General features: G+C 67.8%; 3 protein-coding genes across 10 annotated transcripts; 2 read left to right on the forward strand and 1 right to left on the reverse strand.

Moving 5' to 3' along the window:
* The first annotated feature begins 1,349 nt into the window (after window positions 1-1,349).
* Window positions 1,350-12,816, forward strand: SRRT (serrate, RNA effector molecule). 2 transcript variants are annotated; one of them, XM_075042214.1, is made up of 20 exons: window positions 1,350-1,629; window positions 2,088-2,210; window positions 2,294-2,422; window positions 2,519-2,665; window positions 3,963-4,154; window positions 6,192-6,361; window positions 6,463-6,629; window positions 7,095-7,202; window positions 7,649-7,760; window positions 8,136-8,302; window positions 8,393-8,454; window positions 8,583-8,661; window positions 9,086-9,355; window positions 9,847-10,017; window positions 10,248-10,401; window positions 10,596-10,789; window positions 11,134-11,290; window positions 11,956-12,045; window positions 12,282-12,378; window positions 12,633-12,816. In XM_075042214.1, exons 2-20 carry the CDS (start codon window positions 2,092-2,094, stop codon window positions 12,706-12,708), a joined length of 2,661 nt encoding a protein of 886 aa, XP_074898315.1. In that variant the 5' UTR covers window positions 1,350-1,629; window positions 2,088-2,091; the 3' UTR covers window positions 12,709-12,816. The 2 variants fall into 2 exon arrangements, with proteins under 2 accessions (XP_074898315.1, XP_074898316.1); XM_075042215.1 differs by having other exon boundaries at window positions 1,353-1,629; window positions 3,966-4,154.
* A 59-nt stretch (window positions 12,817-12,875) lies between these two features.
* TMEM256 (transmembrane protein 256) lies at window positions 12,876-14,010 on the reverse strand. Its single transcript, XM_075042217.1, has 4 exons — window positions 13,881-14,010; window positions 13,757-13,794; window positions 13,596-13,676; window positions 12,876-13,513 (listed from the first exon to the last, which is right to left on the reverse strand). The coding sequence occupies exons 1-4, from the start codon at window positions 13,963-13,965 to the stop codon at window positions 13,370-13,372; spliced, it is 348 nt and encodes a 115-aa protein (XP_074898318.1). The 5' UTR covers window positions 13,966-14,010; the 3' UTR covers window positions 12,876-13,369.
* A 464-nt stretch (window positions 14,011-14,474) lies between these two features.
* On the forward strand, window positions 14,475-24,771 carry NLGN2 (neuroligin 2). 7 transcript variants are annotated; one of them, XM_075042224.1, is made up of 7 exons: window positions 14,475-14,645; window positions 15,687-16,252; window positions 18,420-18,459; window positions 19,352-19,501; window positions 19,885-20,070; window positions 20,361-21,150; window positions 21,851-24,771. In XM_075042224.1, the coding sequence occupies exons 4-7, from the start codon at window positions 19,381-19,383 to the stop codon at window positions 22,692-22,694; spliced, it is 1,941 nt and encodes a 646-aa protein (XP_074898325.1). In that variant the 5' UTR covers window positions 14,475-14,645; window positions 15,687-16,252; window positions 18,420-18,459; window positions 19,352-19,380; the 3' UTR covers window positions 22,695-24,771. The 7 variants fall into 7 exon arrangements, with proteins under 7 accessions (XP_074898325.1, XP_074898323.1, XP_074898324.1 ...); XM_075042222.1 differs by having other exon boundaries at window positions 14,534-14,645; window positions 18,403-18,459; XM_075042223.1 differs by lacking the exon at window positions 18,420-18,459 and having other exon boundaries at window positions 14,534-14,645.
* The last annotated feature ends 225 nt before the right edge of the window (window positions 24,772-24,996 follow it).

Below are 24,996 nucleotides of genomic sequence, written 5' to 3' on the forward strand. Positions count from 1 at the left end.
GCCGGGGGGGAAACTGGGGGGGACTGGGAGGGACTGGAGACACTGGGCTGGACGGGGGGGGGGGGGGAGCCTAAGGGGGGAATGGGATGGGATGGGAGTGCTGGGATGGACTGGGGGGTGCTGGGGGGGGAGCTGGGATGGGATGGGAGTGCTGGGATGGACTGGGGGGTGCTGGGGGGGGAGCTGGGATAGGATGGGGACGCTGGGACGGACTGGGGGGGGGTCCTAAGGAGGGATTGGGATGGGCTGGGGGCACTGGGGTGGACTGGGGAGGGGTGCCTGTGGGGACTGGGACAGACTGGAGTCACTGGGATGAACTGGGGGGGGGTCCTAAGGGGGGAACTGGGATGAACTGGGGGCACTGGGATGTACTGGGGGGGTGCTGGGGTCGACTGGGGGGATCTGGAGGGGACTGGGAGAAGCTGGGATGCATTGTGATGAACTGAGGGGAATCTGGGGGGGGGACTGGGATGAACTGGGGGCACTGGGACATACTGGAACAGTTCTGGGGTGCTGTCTAGGATGTACTGGAGAAGATCTAGAAAGGGACTAGGTCACGTTGGTGGACACTGGGATGGACTGGGGATACTGGGACATACTGGGGGTCTTTGAGGGGACCCCGGGGGTAGATCGGGGAGCACTGAAGAGCACTGGGATATACCGAGAAGCCCTAAGGGGCTTGGGGGGGGTCACTGGGACATACTGGGGGGCCCAGAGAGGACTGGGATGTAGTGGGAGGCCTTGGGTGGGGGCACACCGGGAAACTGAGGCACTGGGGCAACTGGGGGGGCACTGGGAGAGACTGGGGGACAACTCAGAGATACTGGGGGGGGCTCTGGGAGGAATGTGACATACTGCGAGGGCAGGGGAAGGATCTGGGGGACACTGGCCGGTACCGGGAGGGATTGGGGGGACACTAGGAGCAAAGGGGGGGCCCACTGGTTACCTGGGGGGGGGGGGGGGGGGCTGAGATGTTCCCCCGCGCATGCGCGACGCACCCCGCCATCGCGTCCCCGGCAGCAAAATGGCGTCGGGGGAACCATGGCGACCCTCAGGGCGGCTTCAGGGCGGGACGCATGCGCAGCGGGGGCGAGACAAAATGGCCTCCGCCCTCCTCACGTGCCCCCGAGGAGATGGCGGCTCCCGCGCGCGCCGCGGGGCGGGGCGGGGCGGGCGCGGCGCGCGGCGGCCAATGGAGGAAGGCGGTGGCGGCGCATGCGCAGCGCCTGTCCGTCCGTCCCCCCCCCGCCCTCGCGCGCCTGCGGAGCGGACCGAACCATAGAGCTCTGTTCCGCCAGGGCCGGGCCCAGAGCGTCCCCCAGCACCATAGACAAGGCCGCCTGGGGAACCCGCCCCCTTCCCCGGCCTTCCGCAGACCATAGCGCCCGGCCCTTCCCACCCCCGGCGGCTCATCCGCCCCCTCGCCACCGGCTGAGCCCGCCAGTAACCCCGAAACCGCGGAGGAACGGCGAGGTCCTCCCTCGCGCCTAGAGCGGCCGCCACAGCCCCTCCCGCCCCTCCGCCCCCTTTTCTCTCCCCCCCCCTTATACGTCACGTCCGGCTGGCGCGGGCCGGAAGCGAGCGGGCGGCGGCGCGCGGAGCTGATCGCCGCCGGGACCGCGCGGGCAGGTCCGGGGGGCCCCGGCGTGACGTCACGGGGCCGGCGGCGGGGGGTCGGGGGGTATCGGAGGTGCGGGGGGGGGGATGAGGGGTCACCGGGTATTGGGGGGGGCGCGGGGGATCACGGGATAGCGGTGGCGGGGGGGTCAAGGTCGGGGGGGGCTACGGGATACTGGGGGGGGTCAGGAGGGCCCCGGGGGATCATGGGATACTGGGGGGGACTCACTGGAGGGCCCTGGGGGATCATGGGATACCGGGGGGAGGCCGCGGGGGATGATGGGACGCTGGGGGTCTTGAGAGGGGGACACCCCCCCCCCCCCCCCCCCGCAGGACTGTGGGATTTGGGGGGGGCTGGCTCCTTCTGGAGGGACCCCAAGGAATTCTGGGACGCTGTGGGGTCCCTCTCGGGGCTGATGGGATATTGGAGGACCCCGGGGGGTCCCCGCTGACACCCCCCACCCCCGCAGCACCATGGGGGACAGCGACGACGAGTACGACCGGCGCCGGCGCGACAAGTTCCGGCGGGAACGCAGCGACTACGACCGCTCGCGGGAGAGGGACGACCGCCGCCGCGACGACTGGAGCGACCGGTAAGGTTTTGGGGGAGGGTGTGTGACGCCCCAACCTGCCTCGGGGGCTCCCCAACCCTGTCACGCCCCCCTCCATGCCGCAGGGACTGGGACCGCGGGCGGGAACGCCGGAGCCGGGGCGAGTACCGGGATTACGACCGGACGCGCCGGGAACGCTTCTCGCCCCCCCGCCATGAGCTCAGTCCCCCCCAGAAACGCTTGCGCCGTGACTGGTGAGTAACCCCCCACGCACGCTTTTCGCACCCCTAAACTGCACCGCAGACCCCCCCCCAAACCTCGTTTTTTCTTGCTGCCCCCCTCCCCCCCAGGGATGAGCACAGCGGTGACCCTTACCACAGCGGCTACGACATGCCCTACAGCGGGGGGGGCGCCGGCCCCACCTACGGCCCCCCCCAACCCTGGGGGCACCCTGAAATGCACGTCATGCAGCACCACATTCTCCCTATCCAGGCCAGGTAAGGACTCTGACCTCTGATGTCATTCCCTGCCAGCACCCCAAAACCCACTTGACCCCCCCTCAAGTCCTTCCCTGCTCACCCCCAGGGTCCTGAGCCCCCAAATTGGCCGCCCACCCCCCTTCAGTCCAGCGTGGGGGTCCTGTTTACTCCTTTGGCTCTTTCCCTATTTGCTGCCCCCTGAGACAACCCCCGGATTTGGGGGGGGGGGGGGGGGCAGCTTGGCCCGCAGCACCCGGTCCCCTTCCCAGCCCCACCCACCCCCAAGCTACCCCACAGCGCCCCTGAGACAGCCCGTAATGGTCTGAAATGTCCTCGTAATGGTCCAAAATCACCCTGTAATGGCCCAAACCACCCCGCAACTACCTCAAACCACCCCATAACAGCCCCGAGCTGCCCCGTAATGGCTCAAATCACCCGGTAATGGCCCCAAACCACCCTTTAACTGCCCTGAACTGCCCAATAATGGCCCCAGGCTGCCCCATAAGTGCCTCAACTGCCCCATAAGGGACCCGTAACAGCCCCAAGTCGCCTGTTAAGAGCCCAAGACCCCCAGTAACAGCCCTGAGCCACCCTGTCATGACCCGAACTGCCGGGTAAGGGCTCCAGGCTGCCCCAAAAGGGCCCCCAGCCCCCCCCCCCCCCCCCAGCCCTGAGCTGCCCTATAAGGGCTTCAGTTGGCTTGTTATGGTCCTCAGCTGCTTCATAACGGCCCAAATCACCCCATAATGACCCCAAGCCTCTCAGTAACAGCCTGAACCACCCATAACGGCCCTGAGTCACCCTGTAACTGTTCAGACTGCACCCTAATGGCAATGCTTCACCCTGGAACAGCCCAACCCACCCTGTAATGACCCTGAGCTGGCTGGGAACAGCCCAAACCCACCCCATAATAGCCACAGGCCGCTTGGGAACAGCCCAAACCGCCCATAACGGCCCCGAGCTACCCTTTGAGGGCCTACACTGCTCTGTAACATCTGAGAATCACTCTATTATGTTTTCAAACCGTTCTGCAATGTTTTTGAGTTGTTCGGTAGTAGTTTAAAGAGCACCATAAAGAGCCCAAGCTGCCCAGTAATGACCCAAACCCACCCTGTAAAGTCCCTGAACAGCCCTCTAAGGGCCTCAACTGCCCCGTAGTGGCCCCAAGGCTCCCTGTTATGGCCCTGAGCCATCCAGTAACAATCTAAAATGCTCCATAAAGGCCTGTGAGAGCCCAAACCTCCCTGTAAGGACCCTGCAGTGTCCCCAGATCGTCTCTGTTTCGGGGATACCGACTCTGGTCTGTCCCCCCAAGCAGATTGGGGAACATCGCGGAGGTGGACCTGGGGATGGCTCCCCCAGTGATGAAGAGTTTCAAGGAATTCCTGCTCTCGTTGGATGATGCGGTGGACGAGACGGAGGCCGTTAAGCGTTATAACGACTACAAGCTTGATTTCCGCCGTCAGCAGATGCAGGATTTCTTCCTGGCGCATAAAGACGAGGAGTGGTACGTCGGAGGGAGTCCCCCCCCAGAGAAAGCCCCCCGCCCCCCAAAAAAAGTCCTGCCGCCACCCCACTGCGGCCAACCCCATTAAACCAGTGGGCTTTTGGGATGGGGAGGGGGGGGACCCATCTGCCCCCCATGGTTTGATTTGGGGGGGACCCCACGGAAAGGGGGAGGGCGGGATGTGGGGGGGCTTGAGTGGCCCCTCGCGTACCCGCGCGTGCGCGGACGTTAACCATTCCCTTTTCTCCCCTCCTCCGAAGCGCCCGCCGCGAGCGAGGTTTTCCCTCCGGACGTCCGCCAGCCTGGAGAGCCCTTTAACCCCCATGTCTCCGGCGGCCGGGCTCGTTAACACCCGTTTCTTAACGAACCCCCCCCTCCCGATTTGGGGGGGCTGCGGGCAGACAGCGAGGGCTCAGGGTCGCGCACAATGCGACCGGTAGCGAGCAACAGTCGCAGGAAGCAGGCAGGGCGCCCCAGCGAGGGCCCGCGCGCGTTTGTTGTTTTATTTTTCGGCCCCCGCGGAGGCCGAGAAGCGGGGAGACCCTCCCGCTCCCCCCGTTTTTACGCTTTTCGGCCTTTTTTTTTTTTCCTATTTTTTAGCGGTTTTTTTGTGGTGGCTTTTTTTTTCCACTACTTCCCTTTACGTAGCGACGCTTAAAAACCAAAATCGTAGTAATTATAATAATTAGCAAATCGCCGAAGTGGGGGCCCGGCTGGACGGCGACGCTCGTGGCAAGCGTATGTATGACCCACTGCAACCCCCCACCCCCCACCCCAAAAACCACCCCCTTCCCTGGGCTGCCGCTGCCGACCGCCGCCGCCGCTGCTGCTGCTCCGGCCCCCCCACCCAGACATCTGCGCTGGGAGTCTCCTGACCTGATGTGGGGGGCGGATGGGGGTCCCTGCAACCCAGTTGGGGTATGCAGGATGTTCCCACGCCCTGCTTGGGGGGCACAAGGGTCCCTGCACCCCACCTGGGGCAGGTGCGAAGACCCTGCACCCCAACTGGGACAGACAAGGGGTCCCCACACCCCATTTGGGGGACACAGGAGTCTTTGCACCCCAATCGGGGCAGATAAGGGGTCCCTGCACCCCAGTTGGGGAGCACAGGGGTCCGCACAGCCTGGCTGGGGGACACAGGGGTCCCTGCACCCCAACTGGGGCAGACAGGGAGTTCCCACACCCTGGTTTGGGGACATGGGGGTCCTTGCGGCCCAAATGGGCTAGATATGGGGGTCCCTGCACCCCAGCTGGGGCAGACAGGGGGTCCTTGTACCCCACATGGGGGACACAGGGGTTCCTGCACCCCACCGAGGAAACGGGGCTCCCCACACCCCGGTTGTGGGAAGTGGGGGTACCCCCACCCCATTTGGAACAAATAGGGCTCCCCCCACCCTGGCCGAGGCACACAGGGGTCCTTGTACCCTGACCGGGGGAAGTAGGGGGTCCCCCTCACCCCAGTGGAGGAGGCAAAGTGGGGTCCCCCAGTTTCCCCTGGCTGGGGAGAAAGGGTGGTCCCCCCACCCTGACCAAGAAAAATGGGGAGGGGGGTTTGTCCCTGTACCCCGGTTGGGGAAATTGGGCATTTCTGCTCCCCAGTTGAGGCAGACGGGGTCCCCTCCACCCCAACCAAGGGGAATGGGGGTCCCCACTCCCCAGTTGGGGCAGATGGGGTCCCCATACCCCAGCCAGGGGCAGTGGGGGGAGTCCCTGTACCCCTGCCAGGGAAAATGGGGGTCCTTGCACCCCAGTTAGGACAGACAGGATACTCCATGCCCCAGGCACAAAAAACGCGTATTCCTATCTGCTAGAAACAAGGGTCCCCCCACCCCAGATGTGCTAGATGGGGGGGTTCCCCACTTCTCCCCGCCAATGCAGAAAAGCAGACGGGGCTGGGGGAGTGATGGGGGGAGGCATCCCCTCTCCCCTGCCGCAGCGGGACCCCCGGCTGGGGCAGGGCTGTACCCCCAATCCCTGACACCCCCCATTTTCCATCCCCCTCCCTCCCCCATGTCATTCCCCATCCCCAAAAAACAGGTTCCGCTCCAAGTACCACCCAGACGAGGCGGGGAAGCGGAAGCAGGAGGCGCAGGCGGCCCTGAGGAACCGCCTAAACGTCTTCCTCTACCTCTCGGACAACGGCTGGTTCGACAATCTCCTCCTCGACATCGATCGTGCCCCCGCCATCATCAAGACCCTCGATGCCGGTAGGTACCCCCCCTTGCCCGTGCCAAAACTTCCTTTGGTTCCTTGTTTTTGGCGGCACCTCTGTTTCTGATCTCCTTTTCTGTTATTTTTGGTTTTTTAGCGGTGATTAAGATGGAGGGGGGTACAGAGAACGACCTGCGCATCCTGGAGCAGGAGGAGGAGGAGGAGCGGCAGGAGAAGGTCGAAGCGGCCAAAAAGGAGGAACCGCGACCCCCTGACGCTGACCGCAAAGCCCCCGAGCGCGAGGAGAAGGAGGAGGGGAAGAAGGTGTGGGGTGATGCCACCCCCTGGGGTCTTTCTTGGGGTCTCCTTGGGCCCATGGGGTCTCCTCTGGGGTCCCCATGGTCTCCCTACGGTTCCTTCGGGTTCATGGGGTCTGTCCTGGGGTCACCAAGGGCTTCCTTTGGCCCCTAAGGTGTCCCCCTGGGGTCCCCCTTGTTCTATGGGGTCTCTCTTGGGGTCCCCATGGTCTCTCTTGGGGTCCCCTGGGGCTCGTAGGGTCTCCCCTGGGGTCTCCGTGTCTCCCCTGGTCTCTCTTGGGGTCCCCTTGGTCTTTGGGGTCTCTCCTGAGATTCCCCAGCCCTTTGGGGTGTGTCCCCCCACCCCGTGGTCTCCCCGTGGCATCCTCTTGGTCTGTAGGGTGGCTCCTGGGGTTCCCCCAGCCTCTTGGGGTGCCCCCCCAGCCCCGGGGGTCCCCCAGGCCCCTGGTGACACCCCCTCCACCTCCCCCAGGGCGAGGGGGAGGCACCGGGTGAGGAGAAGGCCAAGAAGGGGCCGGAGGAAGAGGAGGAGAAGGAGAAGGGGCGGAAAGAGGAGGAAGGGGACAAGGAGAGCAAGAAGGTGAGCTGGCCACGCCCCCTCAGGCAAGCCCCACCCCTTCGGTAGGCTCCGCCCCCTGGCAGCCCTGCTGGTTGTGTGCAAGCCCCGCCCCCATCTGGCAAGCTCCGCCCCACCGGACAGGCCCCGCCCCTTGCCAATAAGCCCTGCGGGGGCAAGGACCACCCCTTTTGCACAGGCCCCTCCCCTTGCCCTAAGCCCCATCAGTTGTGATCAGCCCCTCCCCCTCTGATAGGCTCCTCCCCTTGCAACAAGGCAGTGTCCTTCCCACCAAACCCCGCCCCCTTTGCAGCAAGCCCCGCCCCTTCCCACTGAGCCCCTGCTCCTCCCTTGGACTCTTGTGCCCCTGCCCTGCCAAAACCCCGCCCCTCCACGCCCCACCCTGTTAGGTCCCGCCCCTCAGCCCCACCCTATTGACACCCCCCCCCCCATCATTTTACCCCCCCCAGGCCAGCAAGAAGCGGAAGCGGAAGCGCAGCGGCGATGACAGCTACGACGAGGGCAGCGCCAGCGACTCCGAGAGCGAGTCTGAGGGTGGCCGCCGCGAGGGGGACAAGGAAGGTGGGACGGGGGGGGCCTTGGGGAGTCCCTGAGATCCCTGGGGGGTCCCTGGGGGGCACAGCAGGGTCACCTAGGGGGATCTTTGGGGGTCCTGGGGGGACATGGAGGATCCTGGGGGGGGTCACTGAGGTGTTTGGGAGTCCCGTGGGGGACACTGAGGGTCACTGACGGTCCTAGGGGGGCTCAATGGGAACTTGGGTGTCTGAGGGAGGGGACACAGAGGGTTGTGGGAAGGTATCGGGCTTTTCTGGGTGCTTGGAGGGGGCTCTGGGGGCTCTGGAGGCATAAAGCTCTCGCCCAGTGGGTGCTGGGGGGCTTGCGGGGGGCCTAGCTTGGCCCTGATCTCTCCCCTCCCCAACATTTGCACCCCAACAGAGGAGAAGGGGAAGGAGGAGAAGGGACGCGAGGAAGAGGGGGGTCCAGTGGTGCCGAAGGCCAAGGAGAAGGAAGGGGGGGACCCCAAACCCCGGCCGCTCCACAAGACCTGCTCCCTCTTCATGCGCAACATTGCCCCCAACATCTCCCAGGCAGAGATCGTGGCGGTGAGCAGCTGGCGGGGGGGGGGTTAAGGGGGGTGTGCAGACCCCCTAAAATACCCGCAACACCCTCCTAACCGCCTCCCCCCCCCCCAGCTCTGCAAGCGTTACCCCGGCTTCATGCGTGTGGCTCTGTCGGACCCCCAACCCGAGAGGAGGTGAGTGCTGGCCTCACCCCAGAGGAGATTTGGGGACACCTAGGGGGTCATGGGGACCCCACTGCATCGTGCGTGTGTTGTCTCCGGTCACCCAAAGTGGGGGGGGGCTGATGTCATGTCTCCCTCAGGTTTTTCCGTCGGGGTTGGGTCACCTTCGACCGCAGCGTCAACATCAAGGAGATCTGCTGGAGCCTCCAGAATATTCGGGTGAGGGGATTGGGGGAGCTTTTGGGGGGCCCTGGGGCAGATTCTGGGGGGGTGAGGGGGGTCTGGGCGTTGTTTTGGGGGGGCCAGGGGGTGGCTTGGGGGAGGGGAGTAGGAGTGGTTGCGGGGCCGAGTTGATAGTCTCACGGGGTGGATTTGGGGGATCGCTGTGGGGAGGTTATGGGGTGGCTTGGGGGTGTGGGGGGGAGGTGGGAGCTCCGGGGGCAGTTTTGGGGTGCAGGGGGGATATGGCGGCAGTCAGATGTTATGGGGTCTGAGGTGCAGCTGAGTGCAGGAGGTGGTTTGGAGTGTGTTTAGGGGCTCGGGGGTGCAGGGACTGTGTGGGGGATTTGGGGGTTCAGGAAGGGTTGGGGCTACGGTGGGGTGTGTCTGGGGGAGCTGACTCCCCGCTTTTGTCCCCCCCCAGCTGCGTGACTGTGAGCTGAGCCCGGGGGTGAACCGGGACCTGACGCGGCGGGTGCGCAACGTCAGTGGCATCACCCAGCACCGCCCCATCGTCCGCAACGACATCAAGCTGGCCGCCCGCCTGGTCCATGCCCTCGACGGCCGTGCCCAGCTTTGGGGGCCTCCCACCCCCACCCCGGGAGGGGGAGCAGCTCTGGGAGGGGGAGACGTGCCCCCCAACCCCGACGGGGATGGGGACCCCGCTGCTGCTGCTGCGGCGGCCGCCGCTGGGGTGAGTGTGGTGCTGGAAGTGGGGCGCAGGCATGTCCTCTGGTGGGGTCTCTCACCTGTGTTGTGGCCCCTCGGTGTTGTCCCCCCCCCCCGTCCCCTTGTGGTCCCCACATGGTCCGCACAGCCCTTGCCGCCCCCTCATGGTCCCCAGTGTCTTCTCATGGTCCCCAGGACCTTCTTGTGGTCCCTGGTGGTCCCCACAGTTGTCCCCTGGTGGTCCCCAAATCCTTCTCGTGGTCCCCAGGACCTTCTTGTGGTCCCTGGTGGTCCCCAGGACCTCGTCGTGGTCCTTCTCGTGGTCCCCAGGACCTCGTCATGGTCCCTGGTGGTCCCAAGTCATTTTCATGGTCGTCCTCGTGGTCCCCAAGATATTCTCATGGTCCCTAGGACCTTGTCGTGGTCCCCAAGTCCTCCTCGTGGGCCCTGGTGGTGCCCACATCCTTCCCGTGGTCCCCCCGTCCTTCTGGGTCCCTCACGGTCCCCCCCGCGCAGGCAGTGCCGTCGCAGAACCCGGTGCTGAAGCACATCACGGATTACCTGATCGAGGAAGTGAGCGCAGAGGAGGAGGAGCTGCTGGGGCGCGGCGGGGGGGACACCGAGGAGGGGCCCCGCGAGGCCAACCCCACCGAGGTCACCGTCGAGAGGGACGAGAAGCTCCTCAAGGTGGGACGCGGGGGCAGGGGGAGTGCGGCCGGGACCCCCTGGCTGTCCCCAGTTGTCCCTGTGTGCGTGTGTGTGTCCCCCGTCCTCCATCCCTGCGCCGTCTCCCCCTGATGTCCCCCCATCACTGCTCCATGTCTCCTCTGTGCCCCCAATGTCCCTGTGTCCCCGCTGATGTCTGTCTGTCTGTCCCCCCCCGATGCCCCCCCCCGATGCCCCCCCCGCATCCCCAGGTGCTGGACCGGCTCCTGCTCTACCTGCGCATCGTCCACTCAGTCGACTACTACAACACCTCCGAGTACATCAACGAGGACGAGATGCCCAACCGCTGCGGAATCGTCCACGTGCGGGGGCCCCTGCCCCCCAACCGCGTCTCCCACGGAGAGGGTAGGTCCCGGGGAGCCCCCCCTGCCCCCCCGCACCCCAACCCTGGCTCTCGGGGTGAGGTCCTGGCAGGAGTCGCAGGGTCCCCAAACATTGGGCTTCTCCCCTTAAACCCTCGGGTCTCCCCCCCCCCCAAACTCCTGCCTCCCCCTGAGCTGCCGTCCCCCCCCGGGTGAGCCGTGTGTCCCCCCCCGCAGTGGCGGAGTGGCAGAAGGGCTTCGAGGAGCGTCTGGGGCCGCTGCTGGCGGGGCGGGAGGCGCTGCCAGAAGAGGAGGCCCAGCGCCTCGGCCGCAAGGACCCCGAGCAGGAGCTGGAGAAGTTCGTCACCGCCAACACCCAGGAGCTGGGCAAGGACAAGTGGCTCTGTCCCCTCAGTGGCAAGAAGTTCAAGGTTAGGAGGGTGGCGGGGGGGACAGGGGCGGCACACACACGGGAGCCAGGCAGGGACAAGTGGGGGTGTCCCCTCAACAGCGAGAAGTTCGAGGTGGGGACACTGGGGACACCCAGGAGCTGAGCAGGGACGAGTGTCCATGTCCCCTTGGTGGCAAAGAAGCTCAAGGTGGGGACGTGGGTGGGGGACGTTGCGGAGCAATGGGGCTACGGAGGAGAACGGGGATGGGGGGACCTGGGGGATGAATTGGGGGGGGGGGGGGGGCGTTGATGGAGCAGGGTCTGTCCCCCCTCTGTGTCTCCAACATATCCCCCAATGTGTGTCATCGTCGTGTCCCCCCCCAGGGCCCGGAGTTTGTCCGCAAGCACATCTTCAACAAGCACGGGGAGAAGATGGGGGCGGTGAGGAAGGAAGTCCTCTTCTTCAACAACTTCCTGATGGACCCCAAGCGCCCTGCCCTGCCCGAGGGCAAGGGGGGGCCCCCCCCAGGACCCGCCCAGGGTGAGTTCACCCCTCCCTGGGACGGTGTTGCCTCCTTGGCCACCCTTGTGGTCGGGGGGGGGGTGGGTGGGTGCTGGGGACACCCCAGTGTTGTGTGTGTTCGTGTCGTCCCCCCCTCCATGTCTCCCAGGGTCCACACAGGGTCAGTGCAGTGACAGCCCAATGTCCCGTCCCCCCCCAACATGCCCTCAGCCCCCTTTGGGGTCTGTAAAGGGTCAGTGACATCCCAAAATGCCCCTCGGTGTCCCCTTGGCCCCCCCCAGTGTGTTGTGTGTCCTCCCCAGTCCCCCTCCACGTCCCCTCCCCTCAGACACCCTGGGGTCCATGCAGGGTTGATGACACCCTAGACTTCCCCCCCATCTCCCCCAGGGTCCCCTCAACAACTCCCAGGGTCCCTATGAGGTCAGTGACACCCCAATGTCCCCCCCCATGTCCCCTCAGACCCCCTTGGGGGTCTGTAAGGAGTCTGTGACACCCCACAATCCCCCCCTGCCCCCATCTCGGCCACCCCCAGGCTCCATACAGGGTTGCTGACACCCCCATGTCCCCCCCCCCAGCGCCAGTGACAGCCCTTCCCCCCCCCATACCCCCAGAGCCATTGTCCCCCTGTAACCCACCATGAGGAGGGGGGAGTCACAGCCCCTGACCCCCCACTGTCCCCCCAGGCCTGGCCCCCGGGCTGCCATACCCGCCCCAGACGCCACAGGGGATGATGCCCTACGGGCAGCCCCGGCCCCCCATCCTGGGCTACGGAGGTACGGGGGGTCTTGGGGGGCCTGGAGAGGAGGGGGGGGGCTGGAGGGTCTTTGGGGGGACTGGGGGAGGGGTTTGGGGGGGCTCAAGGAGGGTGTGGGGGGGGCTCAGGGAGGGTCTTATGGGGTTTTGGGGGCAATAACTGGAGAAGGAAACTGGGGGGAGCTGGTCTTACTGGGGGTGTTTTGGGGGGGGGTATCCTGTGGCTCCTCCCTGACCTCCCACCCCCCCCCCACAGGTGGCCCCCCCTACCCCCCCGGACCCTACGCCGCCGGCCGGGGCAACTACGAGACATTTCGGGGCCAGGGGGGGTACCTCAATAAACCCCGCAGCAGGTAGGGGGGCACACACTTGGGGGGCCCTGACCCAACTGGGGGGGGATAGGGATGGCGGGGGGGGGGCGACAATGAGGCACCCCCTTGGGGGTCAGGCTCAGTTTGAGTGGGGGACAATATGGACCCTGTTTGGGGGGCAGGTTGAGGTGGGGGGCACCCTGTTTTGAGGGGGATTGAGTTACTTGAGGGGGAGGGATGGTGGTGGAATTTGGGGTCCCTGTGCCCCCCCCCAACCTCCCCTGCCCCCCCCCCAGGATGGTTCGGGGCGACCCCCGGGCGATCGTCGAGTACCGGGACCTGGACGCCCCTGAAGACGTCGACTTCTTCTAGGCCCCCCCCGCGACCCCCCCATTTTGATATGCGCTCCCCCCTACTCCCCCCCCGTTTGTACATGCCCCCCCCGGACCCCAATAAATGGCCCCGTAGGGCAGCACCCGCCACAGCCCGGCTGCTGGGGGGGGGGTGTCTGTGGGGCCGTGACGTCATGGGAGCAGAGCTGAAACTCGATCGTTTATTGGCTGGTCAAGATGGAGGGCGGGGCGGCCCGGCAGCACGGGGGCAACCGCTGCTGCGGGATGCGCCTGGCTCAGCCCCCCCCCTCCTTGATTGGCTGCTAGCCCGGCCAATGAGGGAGGGGGAAGCACGGGAGGTCGCCAGCCGTTGGCTGTCGCCCAGCAACAGCCGTGACGTCAGCAAGCTCCAGCCTCCCCCCGTTGATGGGGAAGGGCGGTCTCACCGCAGCCAATCAGAAGCCGGGAGAGGACCACTACGCCCGCCCTCCCCTTTTCCCCCCATTACCCACTGCCGTCCCCGCTACGGCCCAATCGGAGCCCAGTGCACAGGCACCCCCCCCCTATTGGCCAGGCGCTTGACCAATAGGTGAAGGGGCCACGGTGAAGCCCCACCTTTTAAAGGGGAAGTGCGCGCAGCGGGGCGGACTCCCAGGTACCGGGGGCAGGGGGGGCGGCCGCCGGCCCCCCCCCGTGTGCCTTCAGAGCGCCATGGCCGCCCAGCCGAGGATGAAGAGGGTCCCGCCGAGGGGGGCGGCGCGGTTGAAGGCCGGGTCCCCGCTCAGGCCGTGGTAGTAGAGCGGGAGGCAGAAGAACCCGATGCCGGCGCAGAGCAGGGACCCGGCCTGGGAGGGGGGGGGAGATCGGGGGGGGGGTCAGAAAGGGTCGGGGGGCTGGGGGGGCTGGCGGGGGAGGGGACACACGCACCAGGGCGGGGCGGCGGCAGTGAGGGACGGCCAGCAGCGCCAGGCTGTGCAGGAGGTGGAACCGGTTCGCCGTCTCGTAGAGCTGAGCGGGGGGGGCGGTCAGGGGGGGGATGGGGGGCGTCCGGGCCCCCCCCCTTCCCCTCCCCTCCCCCCCCAACTCACCTCCTTCTGGTACTCGTCCCGGTCACTGCGGCGGAGGCCTGGGGGAGGGGGCGAGGGTGTGTGTCAGTCACGGCCCGACCCCTCCCCGGCCCCGGTTCCTCCCCCCGCCCGGTCCCGGCCCCACCGTGCGCCCCGTAGGCCGCGGCCGCCATCGCGGCGGCGCCGCTGAGTGCCCCGACCCTCGCCCAGGCTCGCGCCGCTCCCGCCATCGCGCCGCGCTTCCGCTTCCGGCCACGCCCACGCGTCCTGCCCCCTTCCCCTCCTCCCCTCCCTCCCTCCCTCCCTTCCCGCCCGCCATTGGCGGAGCGGCGCGTCGCTCCCGCCGGCCGGCCGGCCAATGGGAACGCTCGCCCCGCGCCCCCGCCTCCCGTCGGCAAGTGGGGGGGGCAGCGCGCCCCCTGCCGGCCGCCACGAGGGACGCCCCCCCGCCCCCCATGCGCTGTTTCCTGTAGGGCCGCGCCTCCCCGCAGCGCCCCCTAGCGGCCCGGCGGTATCGCAGACCCACCCCCGCCCCCCCGCGAGGCGGGTGGACCCCCCCCCATAAACAGGGACCCGGGTGCCCGTCCGTGTGTGTCCCCCCCTCCCCGAGGAATCCGCGTCCGTCCCCCCCCATTACCCCCCCCCGGGCCGGGCGGTACCGGGGGCGGTTCGGGGGAGGAGGAGGGGGGGGAGGGCGGTTTTTGGGGGGGGGGGGGGGGCCGGCCCGGTCCGGCGCCGCCCCCCGGAGGCGGCTCCCGGTTCCCGCAGCCGCTCCCGGCGGGAGGGACCAAGGCGGCCGCTCCCGGCTCGGCTCAGGCCCGGCCCCGCCCGCCGCCATGGCCCGGCCCCGGCCCCGGTACCGGCCCGGCCCCCCCCGCCCCCCCCGCCGATAGGCCCGGCCCCGGCCCAGGTAGGCACCGACCCCCGAACGGCTGGGCCCCCCCCGGGGTGGCGGGGGGAGACGGCGGGGGGGATGCTGGGGTCCCCGGGATGATGGATGGAGGGATGAGGGGGGATGGAAGGAGGGGGGGGTCGGGCGCTGGGTCCTCGGGATAAGGGGGGGCGGGGGGGTCCTCGCTGGGGGGGTGGGGGGGGCGCTCGGACTGGCGGGTCCTCGGGGCCTGGGGATGAAGATGGTGATGATGATGATGATGATGATGATGGATGGGGGGATCGGACGCCTGGGTGGTGTAGGAGGGGGGGATTGGGGAAAGGGGGGGGAGGCCGGATGTCTGGGACCCGACCACCCCCCCCCACGGACCCCCAAATTTCGGGGGGGGGGGAAGGAGGCCCCGTGTGCCAGGCCTGAGGGGGGGGGAGTTGGGGGGGCCTGGACGGCTGGGTCCTCCGTCGGCACCGAATTGGGGGAGGGCGGGATGGGGGACCGGGGGCCTGGGGCCCCTTTTGGGGAGGGGGGGGCGGAGGGGGGGTCCGCAGGCCTGGGTGTCCCCCCCCGGCCGGCCGGTCCCCAGGCCGCGGGAGGAGGCGGGCTGCCGGCCGGAACTCCGGTTGCCAGGGCGACGCTCCGGGCTCCGTCGCCATGGCAACGCGGGGGGGGGGGACCCCCACATCCCCCCCCGCCACCCCGAAGTGGTTGGGGGGGGCGGAGGCAGGGGGTCCCGGGGGGGGCGAGGGAGGTCTGGGGTCCCCGGGGGGGGCGGATTTGGGTCCCCGGGGGGGGGGTGGGGTCCCGGGGGGGGTGTCGGGGTCCCGGGGGGGGTCGGAGCCCCCGACTGACGGTTTCTTCTGCTTCTTCTTCTCTCCCCCCCCTCGTCCCTCTCCCCTCCCCCCTTCCCATCATCCCTCTGTGCGTCCGTGTGTGTCCCCCGTCCGTCTGTCCCCCCCCCACGTGTCCCCCCCTCGCCCCCCCACGGCCCCCCTCCATCCCCCTGCCCGCCCCCGTGTCCCTCCCTCCGTCCGTGACCTATGACCCCTCCGCGCCCCCCGCCAGCCCCGCCATGGCGCACCCCCCCCCCAGCGCCCCGTAGCCCCCCCTGTCCCCCCGCCACCCCCACCCCCCCACCCCACCCCCCGCCATGCCGCCCCCGCCGCTGGCGCTGGCCCTGGCCCTGGCGCTCTGGGCCCCCCCCGGCGCCCCCCAGCCGCCGCCGCCGCCGCCCCCCCCTGCCGCCGGGGCCGCCGGGGCCGCCGGGGCCGGGGACCCCCCCCCGGACCCCCGGTTCCCGGTGGTGCCCACCCAGTACGGGCGGCTGCGGGGGGCTCGCCGGGACCTCAGCAACGAGCTGCTGGGGCCGGTTCAAGCCTTTCTGGGGGTGCCCTACGCCGCCCCCCCGCTGGGCCCCCGCCGCTGGGCCCCCCCCGAAGCGCCGGCCGCCTGGGGGGGGGTGCGGGACGCCACCGCCTTCGCCCCCGCCTGCCCCCAAAACCTGCGGGGGGGCCCCCCGCCCCTCATGCTGCCCCTCTGGCTCAGCGACAACCTGGAGGCCGCTGGCGCCTACGTGGCGGCGCAGAGCGAGGACTGTCTGTACCTCAACCTCTACGTCCCCACCGAGGACGGTACGGCTGGGCGGGGCAGGGCGGGGCAGCCGGGAGGGGCTGGGCGGGGCGGGGAGGGGCGGGGAGGGGGAGGCACCCAGAGGGCAAGGACTGACTGCCTCCGCCTCAGCTTCCGTGTCCTGCTGGAGGACGGCAGGGGTGGGCGGGTGGGGCGGGGAGGGGCAGGGGGTGTGGCTGGGTGGGGCAGGGCAGGGGGTGGGGCTGAGGGGGGTGGGGAGGGGCCGGGATGCAGGGGGACAGGGAGGGCGAGGGCTGGCTGCCTCCCTCTCAACCTCCGCCTCCCCTTGGAGGGCGGGAGGGACGGGTGTGGCGCCTGGGTGGGGACGGGCGGGGCGGGCGAGGAACTGCCTCCGCCCCAGGCTGTGTCCCCCCAAGGGAGGATGGCGGGGATGGGCGGGGCCAGATGGGAAGGGGCGGGGCCAGGAGGGGCAGGGCAGGGCGGGGCACAGAGGCAGGGCCTGCCCCGCCCCAGCGAGGGAGGAAACGGGGAGTAAGAGGAAGGAAGTGGGCAAATTCCAGCAGGAACGGGGGCGGGGGGGCAGGTGGAGAAATGGGGTGAAAACTGAGGTATTCGGGTGGAGCGAGGAAGAAAGGGGGCGGGGCGGCCTCTGCCAGAGCCGCTGGTACCAACCGAGGACGGAAAGATGGGGTGGAAAATGGGGGAAATAGGCAAAACTGGGCTGAAACTGGGGAAATTAGGAAAGGGGGCAAGACACAGGAAAATGGGGCAAAAAAAGGGCGGGGAAGGGGGGGGAACGGGCTGTGCCCCGGCCTCTCTGCACCCCACCCCCGGGACGGTCAAGAGGGGGCAAAAACCAGAGGAAATGGGCAAAACCGAGTGGAAAAGGGGGAAGCTGGGAGTCGGGGTGAAAACCTGCAGATTTGGGCAAAATCGGGGGCCAGGGAATGGGGCGAGATGGGGGGGTGGGGATGACCCCCCTCACCCCCGCCGTGGCCGGACCCCTGGGTGTGTCCCCCCCGGCCACTCCCCTCCCCGCCCCTGGACGCCGGGTCCCGGCTCCTGGCGGGGTCCCTGTGCTGGAGCAGCCCTGCCAGCGGTGACATCACCCCCACCCTGCGTCCGTCTGTCCTCCGCCCTGCCCACCTCCACGTCCGTCCAGCCATCCCGACGTCCGGCCATCCCGACGTCTGGCCATCCATCCCATCCTGACGTCCGTCTGTCCTTCATCCATCCCGATGCCCATCCATCCCGACGTCCGGCCATCCATCCCATCCTGACGTCCGTCTGTCCTTCATCCATCCCGATGTCCGTCCATCCCGATGTCCATCCATCCCGATGTCCGTCCATCTATCCCATCCCAACGTCCGTCTGTTCTTCATCCATCCCAACGTCCGGCCATCCCGACATCCGGCCATCCATCCCATCCCGACGTCCGTCTGTCCTTCGTCCATCCCGATGCCCATGGATCCGTACGTCCTTCATCCATCCCTTCGTCCATCTGTCCTTCATCCATCCCTCCATCCGTCTGTACATCCTTCATCCATCCCAACGTCCGTCTGCCTGTACGTCCTTCATCCTTCCTGGCATCCGTCCACCCCTCTGTCCATCCCTCCCAACATCTGTCCATCTATCCCAACGTCCATCTGTCCTTCATCCATCCCAACGTCTGTCCGTCCATCCCGACGTCTGTCAAGCCATCCCGACGTCTGTCTGTCCTCCATCCATCCCTCTGTCCATCCATCCCTCTGTCCATCCATCCCATCCCAACGTCCGTCTGTCCTTCACCCATCCCTCCGTCCGTCTGTCTGTACGTCCTTCATCTTTCCTGGCATCCCTCCATCCCTCTGTCCATCCATTCCAACGTCTGTCCATCCCAACATCTGTCCATCCATCCCAACGTCCATCTGTCCTTCATCCATCCCTCCGTCCGTCCATCCCTCTGTCCACCACCCCCGGCCCCATTTTTGGGCCCCCCCCCACCCCGGTTCTTGCCCCATTTTACTGGGCCCCCGCCCGCTTTTTTTTCCTGCTCTTTCCCCCGTTTTGGGGGCAGGAAAGTTTTTTGTTTTTTTTTTTTTAATTATTTTTTTTGCCTTTTCCCCCGCCCCCCCCTCGCCCCTCTCCCCCACCCCCATTTTCGCTCCTTTTGGCCCCAAAAATTTTTCCTCCTTTTCTTCCCTTGGTCCAGGTTTGCTCGCGAAAAAGCGCGAGGACGGCGCGGCCGGCGGCCCCCCCCCGGACGCAGGTAGTTTTGGTGCATGTTCCTCCGGTTTTGGGCAAAATTTTTTTTGGTTCTTTCGGTTTTTTTGGGTTTTTTCCCCCCCCTCCCCCCTCTCCTTCCCCCCCCTTTTCTTTCTTTCTTCCTGGGGCTGCAGGTCCCCCCCTCCCCCCCCCAATGCTTTTGGGTGGGGTTGCCCCCCTTTTTGGCTGCCTATTTTGGTTCTTTTTCTCTTTTTTTGGTGTTTTTTTTTTGTTTTTGCTGGTTTTGCTTCTTTTCGGGGGGTTTGGGGGTGATTTTTTTGGTTTTTTGGTGTTTTGGTGGTTTTTTTGGTGGTTTTTTTTTTGACACGCCCCTCCCTGCCCCCCCCCCCCCCCATCCTGGACGCCGGGGTCCCCCCTGGTCCCATCCCCATGTCCCGTCCCGTCCCCCGGATGCCGGGGTGTGTTCCCCCCCCCCCCCCCGCTTATCATCGTTAACGCAGTGTTAATGAGGCCCCGTTGCTGCGGCGACGGACGTGACCTAGAAATGAAGCGATGGGAGGGGCACGTTGCCATGGAAACAGGCGGGGGGGGCCCCCCCAGTGACCCCCAACTCTAGACCTCCCCCCCCCAAAGCTCCAGCCTGTGACCTCTGACCCCGGCTGTCACCTCTGATCCCCCCTCCAGCACTGGGGAGAGGGGGGTCCCTAATGTGACATTGGGGGGGACGTGGGGGTCCCCGGTGCTGGGGGGGCGGGGGGATGTGGGGATCCCTGGTGCCTTGGGGATCCCCGAGGGGGTCCCCAGTGGGTGTCCCCAGTGCTGGGGGGGGTCCCCGAGGGGGTCCCCATGGTGCCAGGGATGTCCCCAGGGTGTCCCCAGACCTAGGGGTGCCCCTGACCCACCCCCCACGACACCCCCCACCCCCACCCCCCCAGACATCCGGGACAGCGGGAAGAAGCCGGTGATGCTCTTCCTCCACGGCGGCTCCTACATGGAGGGGACGGGGAACATGTTTGATGGCAGCGTGCTGGCGGCCTACGGCAACGTCATCGTCGTCACCATGAACTACCGCCTGGGCGTCCTCGGTACGGGGGGCGACCTCGGGGATGCGGGTCGGGCATGGGGACGTTGGGACACCATGGAGAACCTCCTTGGGGACGCGGGTTGGGCGTGGGGACGTTGGGACACCATGGAGAACCTCCTTGGGGACACGGGTTGGGCGTGGGGACGTTGGGACACCATGGAGAACCTCCTTGGGGACACGGGTTGGGCGCGGGGCCATGGTGGACACCATGGAGAACCCCTTTGAGGCCATGGATTGGGTGTGCGGACACCACGGAGAACCACCTTGGCAACATGGGTTGGGCAGGGTGACATGGTGGACTCCACGGGCTACTGCATTGGTGACCTGGTCCGTGATGGGGGGACACCTCCCCACATGTCCCTACATGTACCCATGTCCCCGCAGGCTTCCTGAGCACGGGGGACCAGGCAGCAAAGGGCAACTACGGGCTCCTGGACCAGATCCAGGCGCTGCGGTGGCTCAACGAGAACGTGGGGCACTTTGGGGGTGACCCCCAGCGCATCACCATCTTTGGCTCCGGCGCCGGCGCCGCCTGCGTCAGCCTCCTCATCCTCTCCCACCACTCTGAAGGTATCTTCCTTCCTTCCTGGGGGCCCCCCGCACCACGCTGGGGACCCCAAATCCTCCAGGAACCCCCCCGAATCGCCCTGTGGACCCCGAATCCCTCCTGGAGCCCCCTGAATCCCCCGGTGGGACTCCATCCCCATGTACCCACCACCTCCCATCGATGTCCCCATGCGCCTGCATCCTGGTGGGACTCCATCCCCACGTCCCCACCAGGTCCCCTTGTCCGTACAGCCTGGTGGGACTCCATCCCCACGTCCCCCCCCCCGGCCCCTGCTGATGCCCAGGTCCCTCAGGTCTCTTCCAGAAGGCCATCGCGCAGAGCGGGACAGCCATCTCCAGCTGGTCGGTGAACTACCAGCCGCTGAAGTACACGCGGCTGCTGGCGGCCAAGGTGGGCTGTGAACGGGCAGACACGGGGGCGGCGGTGGAGTGCCTGCGACGTCAACCCTTCCGCGCCTTGGTGGACCAGGATGTCCAACCCGCCCGCTACCACGTGGCCTTCGGGCCGGTGGTGGACGGTGACGTGGTGCCCGACGACCCCGAGATCCTGATGCAACAGGGCGAATTCCTCAACTACGACATCCTCATCGGCGTCAACCAGGGCGAGGGGTTGAAGTTCGTGGAGGACTCGCTGGAGAGCGAGGACGGCATCTCTGCTTCCTACTTCGACTTCACCGTCTCCAACTTCGTGGACAACCTCTACGGTTACCCCGAGGGGAAGGACATCCTACGGGAGACCATCAAGTTCATGTACACGGATTGGGCCGACCGGGACAACGGGGAGATGAGGCGTAAGACGTTGCTGGCCCTCTTCACCGACCACCAATGGGTGGCCCCGGCGGTGGCCACGGCCAAGCTCCACGCCGAGTACCAGTCGCCCGTCTACTTCTACACCTTCTACCACCACTGCCAGACGGACGCACGGCCCGAGTGGGCGGATGCGGCCCACGGGGACGAGATCCCCTATGTCTTCGGGGTGCCCATGGTGGGCGCCACAGACCTCTTCCCCTGCAACTTCTCCAAGAACGACGTGATGCTTAGCGCCGTCGTCATGACCTACTGGACCAACTTTGCCAAGACCGGGTGGGTGGGGACGCTGGAGGGGGGTAGGGACGCGGTGAGCAGGATCATGGTGGGGGGGAACGGAACCCTGGTGGGACTCCATCCCCGCCACATCAAGGGGAATGCGGCCATGGAGGATGTGGACATGGGGGAACAGGAGGATGGGGATGGGGGGGATGCGGATACAGGGACATGGGGGATGGATGGATGGATGGATGGAGGGGGGGTGGCTGTGTGCATGGATGGGTGGGTGGGTGGTGGGGTCAATGGTTGGGTGGGTGGTTGGATGAATGGTTGGGTGGTTGGATGAATGGTTGGGTGGGTGGTTGGACGAATGGTTGGGTGGATGAGTGGTATGTACGGTGATTGGTTGGTTGAGTGGTTGGATGAGTGGGTGGATAGTTGGTTGAGTGGATGGGTGGCTGGTTGGATGGGTGGGTGGCTGGATGGATGGGTGGCTGGTTGAGTGGATGGGTGGATAGTTGAGTGGTTGAATGGATGGGTGGATAGTTGAGTGGTTGAGTGGATAGTTGAGTGTTTGAGTGGCTGGTTGAGTGGATGGGTGGATGGTTGAGTGGATGGGTGGATAGTTGAGTGGTTGAGTGGATGGGTGGCTGGTTGAGAGCATGGGTGGATGGACAGAGGGGCGGGTGGAGGGGTGGGTGGGTGGGTGAAGGTCCCTCCGGGTCTGATCAGCGCCTCCCTCCCTCCGCCCCCGCAGGGACCCCAACCAGCCGGTGCCGCAGGACACCAAGTTCATCCACACGAAGCCCAACCGCTTCGAGGAGGTGGTGTGGACCCGCTTCGACGGGAAGGACAAGCGCTACCTCCACATCGGCCTCAAGCCCCGCGTCCGCGACCACTACCGGGCCAACAAGGTGGCCTTCTGGCTGGAGCTCGTCCCCCACCTCCACAACCTCCACCAGCTGCCCCACGCCTCCACCACCACCCGCCTGCCCCCCCCCGCCGGCGCCGGACCCCCTCGCCGCCCGCCCGCCACCCGCCGCCCCCCGGCCCCTTCCCCACCGCCCCCCGAGGAAGAGGAGGAACCCGACGGGGGGGGCCGCCGCCGCTTTGCCCCCTTCCCCGGGGACTCGCGGGACTACTCCACCGAGCTGAGCGTCACCGTGGCGGTGGGGGCCTCCCTCCTCTTCCTCAACATCCTGGCCTTCGCCGCCCTCTACTACAAGCGGGACAAGCGCCCTCCCGAGGGGCGGGGGGGCCCCCGGCGCCTCAGCCCCCCCCCGGCCCGGGGGGCGCCCAACGATCTGTTGGGTCACGGGGGGGCGGAGGAGGAGTTGGTCTCGCTGCAGCTGAAGCACCCCGAGAGGGGGGTGGGGGTGGGGGGGAGTGGGGACCCCCCCGAAGCCGCCCTGCGCCCCCCCGCCGGGCCCCCGGACTACACCCTGGCCTTGCGGCGAGCCCCCGAGGACGTCCCGCTCATGACGCCCAACACCATCACCATGGTGCCGGGGGGGCTGCCCGCCCTGCACCCCTTCGGCCCCCCCTTCCCCCCCGGCCACAACAGCACCCTGCCCCACCCCCACTCCACCACCCGCGTATAGTCGGCTCAGCCCCGCTCCCCACACCCGCCCCCGACACCCACCCGGACGCCAGGGTCCCCCCGAGCGGAGGAAACCCCCCCACACCTTAGGGAGGCGGGGGGGGCCCGCCCGGATGCCTGGGTCCCCCCACGGGTGTGCAGGGTGAGACCCCCCCCCCCACCTGCCTGCTTGCGTCCCCACCCGGACGCCTGGGTCCGCTGAAGCGGTAACGGGGACCCCCCCCACCCGCCTCCCCCCCCCCATGGACACGTGGGGATGCTGAAGACGCATGGGGACCCCCTCCACCCCCCCCAGACGCCTGGGTCCACTGAAGACGCATGGGGACCCCCCCCCGGATGCCTGGGTCCCCTGAAGACGCATGGGAAACCGTCCCCACCCCACGCCCCCCCCTCTCCCCAAAAAACAACCGGACACCTGGGTCCCCCGAAGAGGCAGGGGACCCTCCAGGATGCCTGGGTCCCTGGAAGACACACGTTGGGGGGGGACACCCACTACCCCCCCCCCCAGGACGCCTGGGTCCCCTGCAGGGGCGTGGGGGGGGGTCTCCCCACCACCTGCATCCCCGGGGGGGGGGGGCACCTGTGATGCCCGGGTCCCCTGGGCGGGGCACTTTGGGGGGCCCCCCCTGCCGCCGCCGCCGCCCCCCCGTCACCGTTGCATGTTCCTGACCCGGCGGTGGGAAATGAGTCAAAACCCGCGAAAATGAGGAAAAACCGAGGCCCAGTGGCGGGGGGAGGGGCGCTGCCACCCCCCCCCCCGTATCCCTGTCCCCCATCCCCGGGGGGGGGCCCTGGCTCCCCCCCCCCCTTTTTCTTTCTTTTGCGCTTTCTGTACAAAGAAAATTGTGCCAAACGCAGCAGTTCTGGGGTTTGGGGGGGTCCTGGGGCCCCCCCGGCCCCTCCCCCGCTGCCCCCCCCCCCCGTGCCAAGATGGCGGCCGGCGCCACCCGAGATGGCTGACGGGGACCGGGAGCGCGAGATGGCCGCCGCCGCCGCGCCGGTCGCCGTGGCAACCTCGAGCATCTCCCCGGTAGGCCGGTTGCCGCGGCAACCCCGGAGTACGGGGTCGCCGTGGCGACCTCGTCACCGGGCCGGTTGCCGCGGCGACCCCAGGGGTACCGCTGGGCCGGTTGCCGTGGCGACCTCGTCACCGGGCCTGTTGCCGCGGCGGCCTCCTCCGTGGCCTTTGACCTCGGCCCGCGGCCCGCCGCGGCGGCGACCGACCGACCACCGCCGCGGTGACCGCGGCCTACGGACAGCGTGTCTCCGGCCAACCGCCGGCTCGTTGCCATGGCGACCCGCGTCCCGGCTCCCGCTGACGGTTGCCGCGGCGATGTCACCGGTTACCATGGCGACACATCCCGTCCTTCCCCGCCCGCCCGTCGCCATGGCACCCGCACCCCCCCCTCTTCCCCCCCCCCCCCCCCCCGACCCCGAGAGCATCTATTTTTATTCCCGGGGGGCCGCGGGCGAGGGAGCGGGGAGGGCGGGGCCTCGAAAAGGGCGGGGCCTCGGGGGAGCGGGGGGGGCGGCCCCGGGGGTGTTTTTAAGAAAAAAAAACTACAAAAAAGAGAAAAAAAAAACCAAACCCGAAGTGTTTCCTGGCGAGAAACGAGAATTCGTGTAAATACAAACCCGGAGCCCCACGGGGGGGTCGCCTCGTCCTTCCGCCGCCGCGGGGGGGGGGGTGGGGGGCGCCAGCAACGGCCGCGGGGTTGCCATGGGAACGGGGAGGTTCGGCCCCGCCCCTGGGTACCGCCGCGCTCCCATTGGCCGCGCCGCGCGCTTTGGCGCCCCCCGGCGGCCTCGAGCGGCGCAGTCACGGCTGGTGGTTGGGGCGGGCGGGGGGGGGGGCGGGAGAGGGGGGCTGTCCCGGAGGGGCTGGAGCAAACTGGGGATGCGCCGGGGGGGCGATGCTGGGAGCAAACTGGGATTGCACTGGGACAATACTGGGAGCAAACTGGGATTGCACTGGGACAGTACTGAGAGCAAACTGGGATTGCACTGGGGATGCGCCGGGGTGATGCTGGGAGCAAACTGGGATTGTACTGGAGCGATACTGGGAGCAAACGGGTTGCAGCGGGGATGCACTGGGATGGCCCGGGAGGGGGCAGTGGGGGCGGAGCCTCGGGCGTGTGTGTGTCGTCCCCCCCCGGCGAGCGCGCGCCTGCGCCGCTCCCGCGCGTGCGCGTGGGGCCGCCCGCGCTCTCTCCTTCCTCCCCCCCCCGCGCCCCCCCCACTCGGCGGGACCCAGGCGGCCGGGAACCACCCACCCCCCTCCTGCCGGGCACCCCCACCCCCAC

Source organism: Buteo buteo, chromosome 12 (assembly GCF_964188355.1).
Source record: "Buteo buteo chromosome 12, bButBut1.hap1.1, whole genome shotgun sequence".
Taxonomy (NCBI): Eukaryota; Metazoa; Chordata; class Aves; order Accipitriformes; family Accipitridae; genus Buteo; species Buteo buteo.

Excerpts from the sequence above, each read along its gene's own strand:
- SRRT (XM_075042214.1), top strand. The coding sequence starts at position 2,092 with ATGGGGGACAGCGACGACGAGTACGACCGGCGCCGGCGCGACAAGTTC. Across the intron at positions 6,362-6,462 it reads CATCAAGACCCTCGATGCCG|CGGTGATTAAGATGGAGGGG; the intron begins GTAGGTACCCCC and ends TTGGTTTTTTAG. Across the intron at positions 12,379-12,632 it reads CTCAATAAACCCCGCAGCAG|GATGGTTCGGGGCGACCCCC; the intron begins GTAGGGGGGCAC and ends CCCCCCCCCCAG.
- TMEM256 (XM_075042217.1), bottom strand. The coding sequence starts at position 13,965 with ATGGCGGGAGCGGCGCGAGCCTGGGCGAGGGTCGGGGCACTCAGCGGC. Across the intron at positions 13,677-13,756 it reads GGGACGAGTACCAGAAGGAG|CTCTACGAGACGGCGAACCG; the intron begins GTGAGTTGGGGG and ends CCCCCCGCTCAG. Across the intron at positions 13,514-13,595 it reads ACTGCCGCCGCCCCGCCCTG|GCCGGGTCCCTGCTCTGCGC; the intron begins GTGCGTGTGTCC and ends CCCCCCTCCCAG.
- NLGN2 (XM_075042218.1), top strand. The coding sequence starts at position 16,897 with ATGGGGTGGAAAATGGGGGAAATAGGCAAAACTGGGCTGAAACTGGGG. Across the intron at positions 17,777-18,402 it reads ATCCCAACGTCCGTCTGCCT|GTTTGCTCGCGAAAAAGCGC; the intron begins GTACGTCCTTCA and ends CCCTTGGTCCAG. Across the intron at positions 20,071-20,360 it reads CCTCTCCCACCACTCTGAAG|GTCTCTTCCAGAAGGCCATC; the intron begins GTATCTTCCTTC and ends CAGGTCCCTCAG.